The sequence below is a fragment of the Drosophila gunungcola genome, chromosome 3R, assembly GCF_025200985.1.
Source record: "Drosophila gunungcola strain Sukarami chromosome 3R, Dgunungcola_SK_2, whole genome shotgun sequence".
Lineage (NCBI taxonomy): Eukaryota > Metazoa > Arthropoda > Insecta > Diptera > Drosophilidae > Drosophila > Drosophila gunungcola.
Window position 1 is genome coordinate 7048851 of NC_069139.1, and position 17447 is coordinate 7066297.

Genomic DNA, 17447 nt, shown 5'->3' on the forward strand with positions numbered 1-17447 from the left:
TTCCCATTCGATGAAATGAAATGGTATGGGGGCATTAATAACAATACTCGAACAATACGATCGCACTCCGCGGAACAGTGGCACTCATAACATCGGCCAATTAATATGCGGCAAACAATTTTGATGAACTGCTAACAAGCCGATGGATCCGGGGGTTTTATGGGGGCTTCTATTCGGGCACTGAGATGGCAGCCCATAAAGCAACAAAATGGCACAAATTGATTTTGGCCAAACGATAATTTCGGGGGTTGCGTGCTCTTGGGCACATCCGCCTCGGAATGCCTCCCCGAATCCCAAGCCCCTGCCTTCGATGCCAAGGATCGACCAGCTTGCTGGTCCATCAATTTCAATGAGTCGATTGATTGAGAGACCCGTCAATTCTTGCGGCCACTCAAATTTATAAGTTAGTCCATGAAAATACATATTGCCCATTGCGGTTTGCGTCTCAATTATGTTTGTGTGCCCCTGCGAGTGTGGCAAATGTATTTACAGAAATAGAGTGAGAGGAATCTCGGCGACGGCCACAAGTCATGAGCTATAAAGAATAAGAGCCAGCATATTTTGTATTTACGATAATATCCGGACGGAGGCCAAGCCGTAGAACTGCAACTCACCACACTTTTTCCAGCGCTCAACAGGCGTCCGTTGTTCGGGGGCCCGTCCACATTTATCCATTCACATTCACATCCACATTCACATCCACATCCACATCCACCCGAAGTCGAACCCGATTCCGAATCCGATTCCGAATCCGAACCGAATCCCAACCGCTTCAGTTTTAGTCCGTGCAAAGCATTCGCGCATTTTGCCGTCGAGCGTTGGCCAGCGTGGTGGATATTCCTCATATCCGCTTATCGAATCCACAGTATCGTCAGCATCGGAACGGTATCGAATCTTAGAGTTTCGACTGCCATCCGAAATAAAGAATTAATAAACAAATCCAGTGTGCGTGCCAGTGTCTGTGTTCGTTGTCTCAATGAAATGCCAAACTAAATAAGCTTGGAAAAGTTTTCCATCCAGTTTTTATGGCAGCCAGCGAAGCCCAAAAAAGTGTCAATTGAATTAGCGTCTCGGAGGCCAAAAAAATAAAGAGCAAAGAGAGATTGTCGAGGCGCAACAGGTGATTGGATCGCAGATATCAAAATTTGCAGTGGTGTTGCCCACAAAATAGAAAACCACCTGTGGCTCCTCCTTAAAACTTTTAAGGGCCACCCTTCAACGATCTTCCCTTGGCTCCAGGTAACTACAGTATATGTGTTTAAGCAAATTTAAGAAACAAGCCCGAAAACAACATATGTTAGACCCCCAACAAATAAGAAAATCAATAAAATTCGGACACAGCATTTATGTTTATGCTAACCGCAGTGGCAACTAAATATTTGCTTTTGCCAGCGGGGAATGTCTTCACCTGTTGCGCGTATCGCATGTCCTGTTTATTGGCTAATTGGTAACATACAGTTCCGCTCATCAATCTACACATATGTCCATCCATCCATATCCATTCGTTAAGCCAAATATAAGTCCACCCTTGACCCTGCCTGCGGGCAGCACATTAAATCATCCCGAGCAAACAAATTAGCGCAATGAGTGCATCAATAAACAAAGTTCACCTGTTGCCCCCGCGGGTGTCCCATCTGTAGTTTACATTTTAAGATACATCTTGTATCTTTTGGGCTGCAGCCTCTGACTTATGGCGGATTTTTGGAATTGCGCTCGATGGGAATCAAAGCGAACAAAAAGCGAAATGAACCGAACCGGGCGAGTGAACATCAAAAGCGCTTTATCGCAATGGGCTGTATCTATCCCAGTTGGGAGGTGGGCGGGCGGGTTGTATCTATCTATCTATCAGATGCACACGGCGCTTGTAACCGCAATTCGCATGGCACCGCCCCTCGCCCCTCGCCCCACGCCCCGCCGTCCTTCGAGCGCCTCAAGTCGCCAATGCTCTTGATTGCGCCTTTGTGTATAAATTAATTAAATTAAAAGTTTCCGGTTAAGCCTCCAAACGCCGACAAAACGCGCGCATTCGGACGCAATTGCATTCGAAATTGCAGAAGACCCGACCCGATGCACTCGTATTTGCCACCTCGAGGAGCAGCCGATAATCGCAGCCCCTTTTGATGTTTGATAAAAAATAAATAACACAAACCCAGACGATGCGAATATTTATTGCATGAATATGCGCCGATTGTGTCAACAAGTTTGTGGGGTTTTCCCTGATTCAACGCCGAGTGTTTGATTGCAATGGTGTCCTCTTATCACAAACTTAAGCTGGTCCAATGAACTGCGCTTCTATACACGCAAAAAATTACAAAACTTAGTGATAAGGGAAAATGTATATATGTCCAATGCATGGTCTTAAGCATCAACCATAAAAATACGCTTTTGTTGCAAAAAAATGATATCACATTTTTAATAGGTTAAAAGGGATTTGTAAATCCGCTGTTAAAAAAGTAATAGGAAATTCAATAGCGTACAAATTAGTTAATGGGAAGTAATATTCAGAAACTATGTTAACCAAATGCTTTGTGGATTTTTTTGCATAAGTTGTTAACAAATTTAAAAAAAAAATTTAATATATAAGCGCTACTTTTATAAGCAAATCATTTTGTGTTTTATATATTGTACATCTAATTAGTTTAACATTTAAAACAATTATGGGCTTACTAAATATTTTTAATGACTTATTAAATGGTTCTTTATTTCAAAATAATTGAATTATTTTCTTAGTTACAAGCTTGTTTAATAGGCAATATCACGTCAATGAGATTGGACACTCCTAAGTAGCATTTATAATTTATTTCCCGTGTAACTAAATGGCTATTTCAAGCACGTTTCGAGGGCCCAAGGCTCCCCTGTAGCTCTCTTGTTGGCTGGCAATCCTTTCCCGTGCAGTGAGTCGAAAATGTCGAACCTGGGAATAGATTCAATAGGCTACTCCTGACACCGCCTGGCACAACCCGTTTTCTGGTGTGTCCATCCCAATTGCTTCTATAAATATTCCGGCAGACACATCAACAACCTCCGGACTAAAACGTCAGCACTTGCCAAAATTCAGACCGCGACGCAAGCGATTTCCAAACCGCTCACTGTTGTGGCAAAATCAACAGCTTGGCCAAATCTGATTTCGATTCGATTATACGAATTTAAAGTAAGTCACGCAGCGGTTTTAGCAGTTCCCCTGGCCCTTAAGTCGGGGTAGTGGGGGGTACATATACATAAGTGGGTTGCGGCTGGGAATTAGCATCCAATTAGAAGATAATCGGGCGCTAATTCCCTGCGTAAACAGTTCGCGAAAAGATGGCCCTAAAGTGTCGCAGATTTACGGTGCTGCGGCCACGCCCTAACCCTGTAATGACTCCCTTGGCCCACCCCCCAAAATGAGTGTCCTTGAGTGCCTGCAGCTAATGTGCAGTCGACCTTCACGCCAACTAAAGACCAATTGTCAATATTTTGACAGCCAGCCCCCATCAAAAGTTAAGAGGGGTGGTTAGCAGTCCAATGATGAATACGTTGGCGACATATTGCAAATCCCAGTGGATGAGTTCGACCCACGTGTGTAATGTGTAATGTGTGTGGGGGCGGTGGACTTGTGTGGGGTTGGGGGTGGGCGTGGCTCTCCTTATGTTGACATCACTTGCCCATTTAATGGCAGCCTTTATGGCTGCTTTAACAACCTGATGATAAAGCGCAAGAGTCAATGTGAACTCAACTGAACCGGAGAAAAGTGAGGCGCCCTTGAGTGGACTCCAATTGATGGCCAATTTAGCGCGGCTTTTTGAGCCCGTGCTCTGTGCAGACAGAAAAAAATTAAAGGTTTTCTGAAATTCTACTTAATATAAAATTAGCTTTTTAAGTTTTTTTTTTGATTATTTATAATGTGTAGTTAAAAATGTATACAAATTTCCTCAACGATTATCATGTCAATATTGATTTTATTATATTTTAAATAGAATATGTACATTTATAACTTTAATATAGAAAGCAAATGGCCAAATTTTTAAAAATATTTTTTCTCTGTGCCAGCGTTTATATTGGATACTCCCCTCCATCAGGCAATCGCCATCGCATTGTCCTCGAATTGTTACCCATTCACATGGTCGTACCCCCTCAATTACATTTATCCTGCCTTGAATTGATGGCGGGTCCGAGCAACAGTTGTTGTAGCCGGCAAAGCAAAGGAGGATAACTCCCATGGCGAAAGAAACATACATATACCAATTGCATTAAATTTGCATTGATCAGGGGTAGAGTCTAACTCTCCCAGACCTTAGGAGCGAATAAAGTTCCATAGTGCAGGGCCAGCTTCTTTGGCGTGGATTAGTTTACTCAACTGATGGCCCCGGCATGAGGCCATTACCATTGGGGTGGATCAAAGTGGATTGCTCCCTGCTCATTGCAACCCACCACCTACCACCCACCGGCAGCCATCGTCGCCGGGTCGAGAAATGAGAAATTATTATATTTGAAAATTTTACATAATACCAAAATAGAACTGAGCATCGTGGCATGATTCAGGGCCAGCACGTGATGGGAAATCAAATGGATGGATGGTATGAGGGGCATGGAGGTTGAGGTGGCATCCAATGGACTGAGCAAATAGCAGAATACCAGTCGAAAGTCGCCATGAAAGGCACATTAATTGCGGCTCTGATTCAGGTTCAGTCAGCTGGTCAGTTGTGGCACTTGTCTGCCTGCATATTTAACAAGTGGAGGCTTTGCTGGCTTTGCATTAATTATGTTAGAATTAAATCGGCAGAACAGTCATCTGGGCAAATGTTGCAAGTGATAATTCCCCCTTTTGGCACCCAAAAGCCCCATGGATACCGGCACATCTTTTGTTGACTTATGCCATTAGACTCCCCGCCAGAAAGTCTGCCTCTAATTGATGACTCACCGTGATCAATTTAATGCTGGATTCAACCAGTACAGAATTTGTTTTCATATTTATTTGTTTTCATATTTATTTATTTTCGAGCACATTGCACACATTTAGCTAAGTTGACGCAACAGAATAATTTAAAGTACTCAGGAATCGTAAAACTGTTTACAGCCTTGTTTCTGCTTATGTGAAATGTTTTGTAAAGTATTTAAAAAGAATACAATTAACTAGTTTAGCGGCGAAATTCTTTTTTCACATATTCAAAACTAAGAACCTTTGAAAATTGGAGTGTTAATGAATTAAAAATTAAGAATATATTTTAAGCTTTCTATAAGCAGCAGCTAGAAGGCACTCAGGTTTTTTTTTAATTTTTCTTTCCTTAAAAATGTCTAAATACAAATTTTAAGCAATTTTAAAATATATAATTTGTCCTTTGGATCTTATTTACTTGAAAATTTGTAATCTTTTAAACTTAAAACTAAATTTAGAGCCTTTGAGTTTCATATGCTAAAATATGTTTGCCAACTTTTTTGCTTCTCAACTCATTAAAATATTTAAACACGATTAAGCCACACTCAAAGCCAGAAGCAGAACCAATTTATTTCAGCAGCCGTCTATAACCCATTATAGCTCTTGATCACATTCACATCCGGTCGTTTCCGCTGGGTGGGATTTGGGATGTGGGTGGCTTACCTGACCAGGTGCACGTCGGCACGCGACCATCCTTGCTGGCGACCCAAAACGGTTGAAAACAAATCGGACTGTAATAAATTTTTATAACTACGCATCCCTAAACGACAAGAGTCGACAGTATTTGTTGTTAATGCCGTTTTCGGTTCGGTTCGATAGACAGAGAATCGTAGATCGTTTAAATGCAAATGCCAATGGTATTAAAAAGTATTTTAATGGCCAGCGGGGAATGGCTGTGGGTGTTCCAGCACGCAGCCTGCATTAATTTACTTGCAACTTTGTGGAATCGTGGACAATGCGAATCACATCCGCCGGAAATGGGCAACTTCTGTAGGGAAGGCGGCTTAGGCTGGAGGCCAAGTTATTAAGTTTCAACTAAGTGCGACCATACTACTAGTTGGCCAAGTTCCTCTTTCAGGCGAAGGGATAATGGATGGTCCCCCGATGGTCACGTCCTAATGAACAGCTCCACACATCATTAGCGGCGGCCTACGGCTCCAAAGGCTCCTTCTGCGACTCCGGTTACAAAGGGCTGCCGAATCGGGGGGCTGGGGGTCAGCTTTTCGGGCAGTGTAATTAAATTTAACTGCCGGCCATGATGGAGACAAACTTTCCAGTAAGCTGACAACTGGCTGAAAGAAAACTGCGTTCCAGGGGATCCTTCCAGCCTTGGCAGGGATAATGCGCCATTAACACCCATGCGAGTGCCTTCCTGACTGGCTCCCCTGGTTTGGTCCCATTTTTCCTGACATTCATCCTCCAGGTCGCCCCCTCAATGGCATTCGGAATGCAGAGCTGACAGGACGTAAGCTCCTGAGCACGGCGACATCTACACTCACCAAAAGAGTTGCCTAAAAATGTATTAAATTTACAAACTATTCTGGGGAATATTAAAAATCAAGAAGTAAGGAAATAATATGCTTGATTTTGGATTATCCCAGTCCTAAATGCCCTTTTATTTAGGCAACGAAGCGAATTGAAATACCCACAAATAGGAACTCAAACTTATATTAGTCATCTTTTTCACATACTCCAACCACATAATTATTTGTATATTTAAATATACAGTAGGACTTCTCTATCTCAAGGCTTCATGCTACACAACAAAATATTTTGTTATAAAAATATTTAAATAAAGAAATAATAGCAATAATTTATTTTCCGTTCTTTGACTTCTTCTAAGTAGAAGTAGTTGCTATTATAAATACTAATGGTATTTTACATTGTGTTAGTTGAGTAAGAATAATTGCTCTTTAAAAATAATTTACATAGTTCAATGAAACAATTAATAAACAAAGAACGTTCAGAAAGAAATAATAAGTGAAAGTCTGCTTAGATTTCTACCCTCTTTTCTGAAGGTAAGCTGAACCCTTAATCTGTGAATCCCCAATGAACCTACTTTAAGAAACCACATTCCAAAAAGGGAATTTTCAAAAGTGTAGACTGAACTGCTGCGCAAATGCTTTTCTCGGGGTCAGGGATTGGGAATTGGGGTGAAATGGACAACTGGCTAGGACCAGTGAGCCGGCAACTGTAACGAGCTGCGTGTCATTGCGCCAAAATCAACAGAAATGCAAACGACGAAACGATGTGTGCTGTCGCCGGCCGACAGATATGTGGACAGGGATGCTGTTCCTCCTTGGGAAACGAGGGTCCTGTTGACAATGAAATGCCAATCTGCCAGGCCGTGGGATGGGCTGGAGTGGTCAGGACGTGGTGTAGAACAAGCAAACATCAATAGAATCTTTATTGGCTCCATAAATATTTGTGCTCCACCTCTTGTGGGCCGTTGGTTAACGCCCCAGGAATTTTGGAATCCTTTAAAGAGGCACTGGAATAGGGTTACTTATGCAAAGCCAGGGACTTGCCGGCTGACATTTGTCCTTGGCAGCGGACGTCTTAAGCGGCTTTAAAACTTTGCCCTGGAGTGGGGCAATCTGATGGATGCGGACAAATCTTTCTGACTCTTCATGCGTAAGCCGAATTCAATCACAGGACCTCTTAATGGGCCAGCCCGGCTAATAAAGGGCTGGGAAGTCCTTGGAGGGTTGGCTGGGGGCTGGTGGCTGGTGGTTGGTGGCTTTTCTGGCTCCTTTATGGTTTCCACTGAAATAGAAAATGAATATAAGATGGCAGCTGTCGCCGTAGAGGGGCTGCAACTGGGGAATGTGAGTCCTATGAAATATTACGCATACGTAGCATTGTACGGCGTTGCTTTGTGTGGTGAAATACTGTCGCCGGCTTGATTGATTTGACTGTCCAGCCCCCGAAAACGGAAAAAACAAAACCCCCCAGAGACTATGTGCCCCACATACGGATGCCAAATAATTGGGAGACAGCCTGGGACCTGAAGGCCCCGAAACAAGCGCCTCGAAAAACAAGGCACAACGCAGATAACAAACTCATAACATTTAATTACGTACAATTTACTCATATGTTTACACCTCCCAAAAAAAAAAAAGGAAATAGAAATGATAAGCGGCCCAAATTGCAGGTCTCGCAGTTGTAGCTGCTTTGTTAGCGATTGCTCACCTCAGGACAAAGGTTCAGGGTTTTGGGTGCTGGTGAAGGTGGAGGTGGAGGTGGAGGTGTCACTACCACTATCGCCATAACTGTAATTGTGACTGCGATTGTCACTGGGCAATGCGGTAGCCGCCGGACTTTACTCGTGTTCCTCTGCCATAAACTCTTAGGCCGATTGTCGATTGGCGATGGTCGATTGTCAACTGCCGAATTGGGAGGCAAAATAGCCCACCTTTCATTCATGGATGTACAGTGGGTTGGGCCTTAAATGATTTACGGGGTAAAAACGAAACATTAATGAAAATGTTTGACATTAAAAGCATTTAAATGCAGAGGCTTTAAAAAAAAAATCCCAATATGTGTTCAACAACACAGAAGAGCTCTAGAAATAGTAATTTAAATGGTATATAAATATTAAATATGTTTTCTGGCATACAACAAAGCTATGAACATTTTTAAGACTTTTAAAAGTTAAATTCTTTAAGACCTTTAAGAATAGTAAATTGGGGAATTATATATTTTGACATACTTATGTATCTCAATTTTTTTTTAACAATATTGTAATAATATATTCATTTCCTAGCTTGGATTTTAAGTGTATATTTAAATCATTAACCTATTAATTGGAATTCAATTTAAAATACTGTTTAAAATTGTGTTTATAATTACATGTACTAGTCCCAATATTGAAAAATGGATTTTTTCTGTTTTCCTATCCTTATGTTTTTCAATGGCCATGATCTTTGACTATGCAAAGGCCCTTTGACATATTTTTCACTGCCTCTGGCCGATCCACTGTGACCCATACTGACGGGTGATTATTCACTACTACGCTGCTGGCCCAGCGTATTTATCTGCCCGACCAGACCTCTTGTACTATGTTGCTATCTATCAACCTGCCAGCACCCTGACATGGGAAACCCGTCACTTGTTCCCCGGAGACAATGGAGGTTGTAACTATTATTTTGCAACTATTTGTTCCAGTAATTGCGAGTGACTCCAGTAAATGTCCTATAGATGCATATCCGCTTTTCCTTTTTCCCATTTCCCATTTGCGATATCCAATATTCAGTTGCAATAGACAACTGCACGTGATGATAACGTGCAATCATTTAAACAATGCAATCCAGACCGGAATCGCGCAATTGAGCACCCAATCCGATATTGGCAATGATGACTGGCCGATAAGCCACCTGTGACGTTTGAAGACTTGAGCTATTTATGGTTTCATACCAGCCACTGGAGATATCCAATATGTATTTTTAGCACTACGCTTTCATTCAGCACCGGTTAGAGCCGGAATCTATATTGAATGTATTTCACTCCATTTAGAAGGATTCGCAATTACAAAAAAACCACGCAAAGTGCAATCAAGTCAGGCCAGTAAGAAGAAATTTTCGCCAATTAATTTGCCAGCTCTTCAAAGCAGAAAAAAATTGCGTATCATTCTGGATGGAAACGGCTGTTAATGGGTGGCAATATAGCAGGCTATGGGGGTTTTCCAGCTGCAGCTACTCGTTTTGCCGTAATTAAACGTGTGAAGCGACGCAGAATGACCACGCACAAAAAACGCAACGAAGACAAATGGCCTGGGGAAAATATAAAGTGCGAAAAAAAAATGTGGAGAGATAGCTTAAAGTTCAAGCAGCCGCAGGAAGATTTAGTTTCGCCTCATTCGAGATACATTTGAATCTGAGCCAGCAGATGGAGAACGTGTTGGCTGCAAGTTCATAGCTATCGGCAACTCAACTTTTAGCATGGGCCATGCATGAAGGGTCCTTGATCCTTCCTTCCATCCTTCCTTATCACCGCCGTCATTTTTCAGCACCCTCTATCAGATAGCGTACTGTAATAGAAACGCACTTTATCTCCCGCCAACCAGCTCAAATAACAATCACACTGAGGAAAAAATATATTAAAACTTTAGTCATATGTTGCCTTTCTTGGAATGGAATTGCTTGAAATTAAATTAGTTTTATTAAAATGAAATAATAAGATATAACTAAATAAAGTTTCAAATAGAATGCTATAATGTGTCAGCCAGAAGATAATGTTAAAACAAACTTTGCTGAATTTTTCTCTGCGCAAAATATCGAAAAAGGGAAAAGGAGAAGTGTGCACTGCAGATGCAGCGAACTGGAAACACTTTTCTGGCTGTTATTCCGCTGGCAAGGCCAAGAATGTGGCCAATTCGATGGCGACATGGTAATAAACTTAATGCCAACTGATTTTGACAGCCCTGCACTAACATAGCATTGGATAGGGGCGAAGGCAGCTGGGATTAGGCAGAGCAAGGCCTTGGGAAAAATCGTCCCCTTGCCACCCAAATTCATGAGCCTGACAAATGCGCGAAAAGTTTGAACACTTGTTTGGGAGGTGGCGAACCTCGGGGCGTATGAGTTATGTTATGCGATCTGCCAAGGAACGGGACTGCCTTGAACTGGAGCACTGCTTCCTCTGGCCACTCAAATCCACTACAGATTCCGATTCCCAGTCACGTTCGAACACCATACAGGCATTCCATAAACTTGTCCTAGAGAGCGATTCAAATTATGAACGCGTTAGAGCTTCAGTCGCAGCTCGTGATTGAGCTATGGCTTGTCATTCGCAGCGTGTCATATTGAATTCACAAAATAAATTCAAACAAATCATAGGTATACTGAAAAAAAAGGTTTTCTTTACCATCAAGTATAATTGTTTGATTTAAAAAAGGGATAGAATTGTAATTTAAGCTTGGCCATTTTGACACGCTCAAATTTGGAAATTTTATAAATAAAAAAAATTATACTAAGACAAAAATTATCATAAAAGGATAGTGTTATTTTAATTTCTATTATATTTATTTATTTTTATTGGAACTTGCATAAAACATTAAATTAATAATGTCCTAAATGCCTTAATTTTTTACTGTGCACCGATTAGGTGGCGAGGTGTCAGGTGCACTGACCTGAAGCCTGTCTTTGAGTGGGACTCTTTGGCATTGGACTCACGCAGTCCATGGCTACGATCGCTAATTGCGTTTGCCAAATTAATTAAATCGGGCAATCGTAGTGCCATTTGTTGATTGAGTTTTTAACTGAAACGGGAATGGAATGGGAATGGAAATGTTGGTGGTGGAGGTATGCAAATGTCGCTGCCTGTTGCTGCCCCTCGCGATTGAATTAATTAGGCAAAAGGCAATTAAGCGAATCGACCAGCTCCGAATGTCGACCCGCGACTCAGCACGCGAACAGGGTCCGCCGGGAGTTCTAGTTCCCCTTCTCTGGCCCCTGACCCCCGACCCCCGACCTCTGACCTCCTCTTCGGCAAAGTGGCAGCATAAATTCCATAGCCAATAAGTTGGGCAATAAGTGGGTGTCTCCCATAAGGGCTAGCTAAATAACGGCGTTAATTCGACAAGCCCTTTCCCCGGGTTTTAGTGCCCGACCCTAAGTGCTCTCCGCTGATGAAGCACAATAGCCACCTACATCCCTCGTTGTCAGTCGTCAGTTGATGAATCGCAAGGTGTTGGGGGCTGAGAGGCGAAGAGGGTGGGCCAATTAAATGGAAAACGTTTTCATGTCCCGCGAATTGTTGTCGTGGCTCTTGATGGATGCACTCTCGCCGCCAAAACACTCGATTGAGCAGTCAGCCCTCCAGTTTCGCTTTTCCATTACTTGGCCATCGGTTTTTCTGCTCCTGAGTGACGGCTTCCGGTTGGTAACCACGCGAATTAAGCCAACCGTTCACACGCTTTTTGATATCTCGCCACGACTTCCTGCAGGACAAATCCCGGAACCTCTTTCGGCCTCACTCTGTGCTCGAGTTGCGGTAAACAAAGGAAATCCTTCGGGAAATATAGAAAATGCACCCAGAAAAATCATACTTAAATATAAGAAACTTTTAAGCCAAATCCATATATAACGTGACACGAGATTTCTCTGTTTCTAAAAAATTTTAGAAACATTTTATTATAAAAAATGTATTTGTGATTACTGGAAACTAATATCAAAAAATGTAAGAAGAGGTCTAAAATAAACGATCCATTTTGATGAATAACACTGGTGACTATTTTTTAAAAGATTTTAAATTTAATAATTTTTTGTTTCATTATGCTAATGAGTAATGCCTGTGAATATTTCTATAATGACGGTTATATTTTTTTGCTAAATAATAATCTTAGGAAATTCTTTTGAATTGTTATTAAATATAATTTAAATCGTCTGTATGCATAAAATGAAATTATAATTTTGTAACAAATATATTTATTATTACTCTTTATAGTTATGGTATTTTTTTGTAAATGTATGTTGGTCCCTAATTTATGGGACGTCTGTTTCTGCGTTGTTCTCGCTGTTGCTTTCTTTTTGTACACTTTTATTATGTTCTGCAGCACCCCGTTCGATTGTCTGGCAATTGATTTTGTTGCTGGTCGGGACTTGTTTGCTTTTCGAGCTTTGTATTTGCTGCACACGAATCAGATAGCTGTGTGTACTCTTCGAGCTGTGTGTATAGATACCCCATACACCCCATACTACCATCATCATAAAAGCCATGGAAGTTGCAACATTTTTCAATGTAATCCTTGGACCTACTTCAAGGGAGTTCTGAAATTGATGGTCTCTGGCGAATAATAGACTCGAGTACTATCTGATTATCCAGAGTATTACATAGTTGGGGTGACGGCTTTATTTCCTTTAGTTGTTTTGTCCGACGCACACGTTATCGATATCGACATATATTTTTGGCAAATATTTATCAATTTATTGCTCTAAAAAATTGCTACAATTAAGTTGATGCGTGTGTGTAACAAACGTGCCGAACGATGATTAAGTTTTCCCTTTTTTCCAGCTAAATACAGTACGTTGACAGCAGAAAAACAAATACATCAACGGAAAGGAAAAAAGAAAGCAAAAACGAAAGCGAAGCGGAAAAAGGAGCAACCGTAGGGCGGCGGGCATGGCGTATACGCAATGCGCAGCATGTGCTATTACTATCGCTGCTACTGCCACGGCCACCTCGAGTCAATTAAGGAATTCACACGCCAGCGGACACTATAATTGAAACCCACACCTGTTTCACCCTGAATTAGCTTGATACTAGCCTTAAATACTCGATCGGGAAAGGGAAACCTAGGAGAACACCTTCCAAAATGTCCGCCTTTCGGTATTATTCGATCACGGACTTCTCCTTCGAAGGACCCCTGCTTCCGCTGCACGAGGCCACCACGAGTAAGGATGCCAAGGACAGTCCCAGCTCGGAGCTAAACATACCCTATACCGTCTTCGAGGTTCGTATATTATATTTGTACCTTATTTCATAAAATTATAAAATTTATTTATGTTTTATCGAAAGGTCCTGGTTGCCATCGTGAGCATTATCGGCAATGTCCTGGTCATTATCGTCTTCCGCCGCGAACGAAAGCTGCGCCGCCGCACCAACTACTATATAGTATCGCTGGCCATGGCCGATCTACTGGTGGGCAGCCTGGGCATACCCTTCGCCATCCTGGCCTCCATAGGACTACCGCGCAATCTTCACGCCTGCCTCTTCACCGTCTCGCTGCTGGTGGTCCTGTGCACCATCTCCATATTCTGCCTGGTGGCCGTCTCCGTGGATCGCTACTGGGCCATCCTATATCCTATGGCCTACTCACGGAACGTCCGCACCCGCACGGCGATATGTGAGTACCAAACTCTTGGATCATTTTTTAGGTTCAGTTAGTTCTGCCTTAGTACCTTCAATGAGTACCCCTTTAAACCCCGCTTGGATCCACCGCTTTGCCAGTATATTGTCAAGGCATTCTCGCTTTTGTGGTGGCCATTGTTTAGGATTACGCCTTTGTTGCTGGAATTCTAATGACTCTGGATGGCTAATATACACCACATTGTTCTTCTTTCCTGCCATCGACCATGTTTGAGTTGTGGCTTGGCTTAGACAAAGGGCTGCCCATCCGCACTGCAATTGAACAGAGAAAAAGTACATAAAAATAAAAGTTCTTAACAAATAATTTTAATATTGAATTAGATCTCAATGGACCCATTTTAAGTTTATGAATATAAAATAAAGAAAATATGCAAAACGGACTTTTCAAATAACAGTCTAGGGGCTTTTTATAAGCAATTTCCATTCTAGAGATTTTAAATGGCTTGCCGGAAATATAAATTACCACCTTAAGCTATAAATAGATATTATTTATTCCAACATATTTAGAATTTAAGGATATGAGATTATGCTTTAAAAATCACAATAAAGTTTATAGATAATGCATTATATTTTTTTTTACTCCTTTGCAAAAGAAGCAATATAGTTTTGATTATTTGCGGCAGTTGAGTTTCGACAGTTGAGTTTTCTGATGTTAGATAAAAGTTAATATACAAGCTCTTTTGAGAAAAAAAAAACAGAGCAAAGTCGTGCATTTGTGTTTAGGGCATGTCTTCAATCTTCTCATATGAAGTCTGGGGAATCTCGCCTTGAAGGGCTTCGTTTCATGACCCTTATTTTCAAGTCCTTGTCCTTCTTCTTCTGTTGCAGTCATCATATCGATGTGCTGGGTGGCCGGCACAATAGTGGGCTTCCTGCCCCTCTTTGGCTGGCACGCGGACGTGCAGCACAACCAGGAGTGCCTCTTCGTTGAGGTAATGGACTACAACTACCTCGTCTTCCTCTACTTTGCCACAATTATCACTCCGGCACTGCTGATGCTGGCCTTCTACACGCACATCTATCGCGTCATTATTAAACAGGTGAGAATTCTTTCAGGGAACTGAGAATATATATAATATAATATATATATACATATAGTTTACCCTTTAAAATTATATTTATTTGCTTAGCAAAAGTTATTTTTTTGGGATAAACACTAATAAAGTTTACCCCTTACATGTAATGGTTAATACTTCTTTATTTTTGCTTTACAAATTTAGTTTTTGGGATGGATTTTAATATGTTTTAATCTCTCTCAAATAAACCCTTATGTTCATAGGTCCGCCAGATCGTAACGATGAACCCCGCTTCGGATCTCAGTCGTCGCTCCTCGGCGGCCGTGGTGCAAGTGACCACGCCAGGAAGAAGTGGACACACGGGAACGATGTTGCGGGTTTTGGGGGCCGCCAGGAAGCGGGATGTGAAGGCCACTCAGAACCTGTCCATCATAGTGCTGTTCTTTATGATCTGCTGGATACCGCTGTATACGATCAACTGCATCAAGGCCTTCTGTCCCGACTGCTATGTGCATCCCAAGCTCACCCTGTTCTGCATCATACTTTCGCATCTGAACTCCGCGGTGAATCCGGTGCTGTATGCCTACCACCTGAAGGACTTTCGGGCTGCCCTGAAGAATCTACTGCTGAAGATGATGGGCGTGGACATCGATCAGCAGGCGGAGGCCATCCATCGGTTCTCTGTGGCCAGTCAGCATCGCCTGCAGTCCATGGACTCCAATATGCGCTCCACGCAGCCGCGCCTCTATGTGGGTGAGTGTGAGTGCGCGTTGTCTACCTGGATGTTTTGCAAAGGAAAACCCTATAACTCTGGCTCTTCCCGTCCATAGATTCACCCATCTGGCTGAGGCAGCAGCAGGAGGCCCTGAAGAACTCCCAGCTTTTGCCCAAGTGCGGAGTGGTCTCGCCCTGTTTCAACAACATCAACCAAACAGTGGCCGCCGTGGCCTCGGTTACTACTGAGATAGAGCGGGAAATGTGGAACATTGTGGAGGCCTCCAGTGGGGCGGAGCTGGGTGAGACCAGCTATGAGTTTCCTTCACCTGCTCCGGCTTCCCAGGGCAGCAGTGAGCGGAATAGCAGCTCCACGGTGCCACCTGCTGCTCCATCTGCATCCCAAGTCAAGCCCTCACTTCCGTCCGCCTCGTATGACAACCACAACTTTAGCTTTAGCCAGGATGAAGATGATGACGACGATGATGATGACCTGGAGTTCGAGGACGTCTTTGTGCCAGCCAGCTCAGTTGCCCATCCCTCACAGCCTGGCATAGATCCTGTGGAGCTACGTCGCTCCTTGGCCTTGGTCATGCGGGAGAAACTGCGCTCCGATGACACCGATTCCAGGCCAATGGGCCACATTCAGGAGCATCCCGTTGATGGCGAGTCCAGGGATAGACCTCTGTCCATTCAAACCTCGCCCACAAATGGTCCACTTCCAGCGCTTCTGAGGGCCAAGCTGTTTGCTGGGAACTCCAATAGTGCTCACTGCCTGCCAGGATCCATGGCAAGTCCTGCTGCTGCTGCCAAGGAATCGGGTGTCTTTGTGATCGACAGTGAGGCGAGTCCTGGCTCCAATGGCCACAAGCCCAAGTACCGAAAGGGCACGGCTCTGACCAGGAGCTCACTGAAGAAGAGCAGGTCCTGCAACTGTAGTGCCCTGGCCAAAGGACGAGGGGTTCACGAGGAGCAGAGTGGTCATCCCTGCCGGGAACAGGATCAGAGGGATCAGCACCAAAGTCAAGCGCCAGAGAACTTCTTCAGTCCCTTGAGATCGGTGGGCAGCTTCATGCAGCATTCCAACCTGTTCCACTTCCTCCAGCCACATGCCCCCCGTCCCACCTCATCGACGGCCTCGTCCTCGGCCTCCACGCCCACCCCCTCGCCACCGCCCATGGCGCAGGAGGATTCGGTTCCAGTGGGCCTAACCACTTCCTCGCCATCTCTGCTGGCGGCCAGTGCGGAAAGTTGACCTTCCTTGGATCAAGTTCCTCTGGAGAATCCACTGGCAAAGGATCACCAGGATGGGGAAGGGGCAAAGGGCGACCCCTGAGGAAATACTCGCAAGTCAAAGCTTTTACCTTAAGTACTTCCCAACTCTCATTAGCTCTCTCTCTCAAGCTCTCTGACTAAGTAACACGTTGTCAAATTCTAGCGGATCTAGATCAATTAGTTGGGTAGTAGACAGATACATTTAGAGACTAGAAGCTACGCGCATTTATTTTGAGTGTATGGTCAAATACGTCTCTATGGAGTAGTTAATTATGTACATATGTTAAATGTTGTTAGAGTATATTGATGTGTATATGTCTGCTTATGTATACCTGAACGTCTGTGAAAACCAAGTTAAGCCATACGACATGAATTTCAACGTTGAAGTTAAATAAAGCGATTAAAAAAGAATACAATTTAGGAGGTTGTTGATTTATTTTTTTGGGATATTTTAACCATTTTATATATCTATTATATGCAAAAATAATCTTGCTCTTAAGTAATCAATAAAAATTATGTATAATTATTCTCATATTTAAATAGGAAATAAATCAATCTTAAACTAATTGTTATGGTTAAAAAAAACTAAAGGTAAGTGTAACTAAGCTCTATAGTAGGGTATAAGTTTGTATCTTTTTTAGTATATTTATTAGTAACAAGAG

The 17447-nt window shown here is 42.8% G+C and overlaps 1 protein-coding gene across 2 annotated transcripts; it reads left to right on the plus strand.

Moving 5' to 3' along the window:
* Nucleotides 1–803: 803 nt before the first annotated feature.
* On the plus strand, nt 804–17202 carry LOC128266024 (uncharacterized). Of its 2 annotated transcripts, none has more exons than XM_053002295.1 (6): nt 804–1239; nt 12926–13364; nt 13430–13757; nt 14609–14820; nt 15060–15555; nt 15627–17202. In XM_053002295.1, exons 2-6 carry the CDS (start codon nt 13227–13229, stop codon nt 16763–16765), a joined length of 2313 nt encoding a protein of 770 aa, XP_052858255.1. In that variant the 5' UTR covers nt 804–1239; nt 12926–13226; the 3' UTR covers nt 16766–17202. The 2 variants fall into 2 exon arrangements, with proteins under 2 accessions (XP_052858255.1, XP_052858263.1); XM_053002303.1 differs by having other exon boundaries at nt 15060–15549.
* The last annotated feature ends 245 nt before the right edge of the window (nt 17203–17447 follow it).

What these genes read in the sequence shown, in the direction of transcription:
- LOC128266024 (XM_053002295.1), top strand. Translation starts at nt 13,227, where the DNA reads ATGTCCGCCTTTCGGTATTATTCGATCACGGACTTCTCCTTCGAAGGA. An exon ending in CCGCACCCGCACGGCGATAT is followed by an intron (nt 13,758 to 14,608) that starts GTGAGTACCAAA and finishes CTTCTGTTGCAG; the next exon opens with TCATCATATCGATGTGCTGG. An exon ending in ATCGCGTCATTATTAAACAG is followed by an intron (nt 14,821 to 15,059) that starts GTGAGAATTCTT and finishes TTATGTTCATAG; the next exon opens with GTCCGCCAGATCGTAACGAT.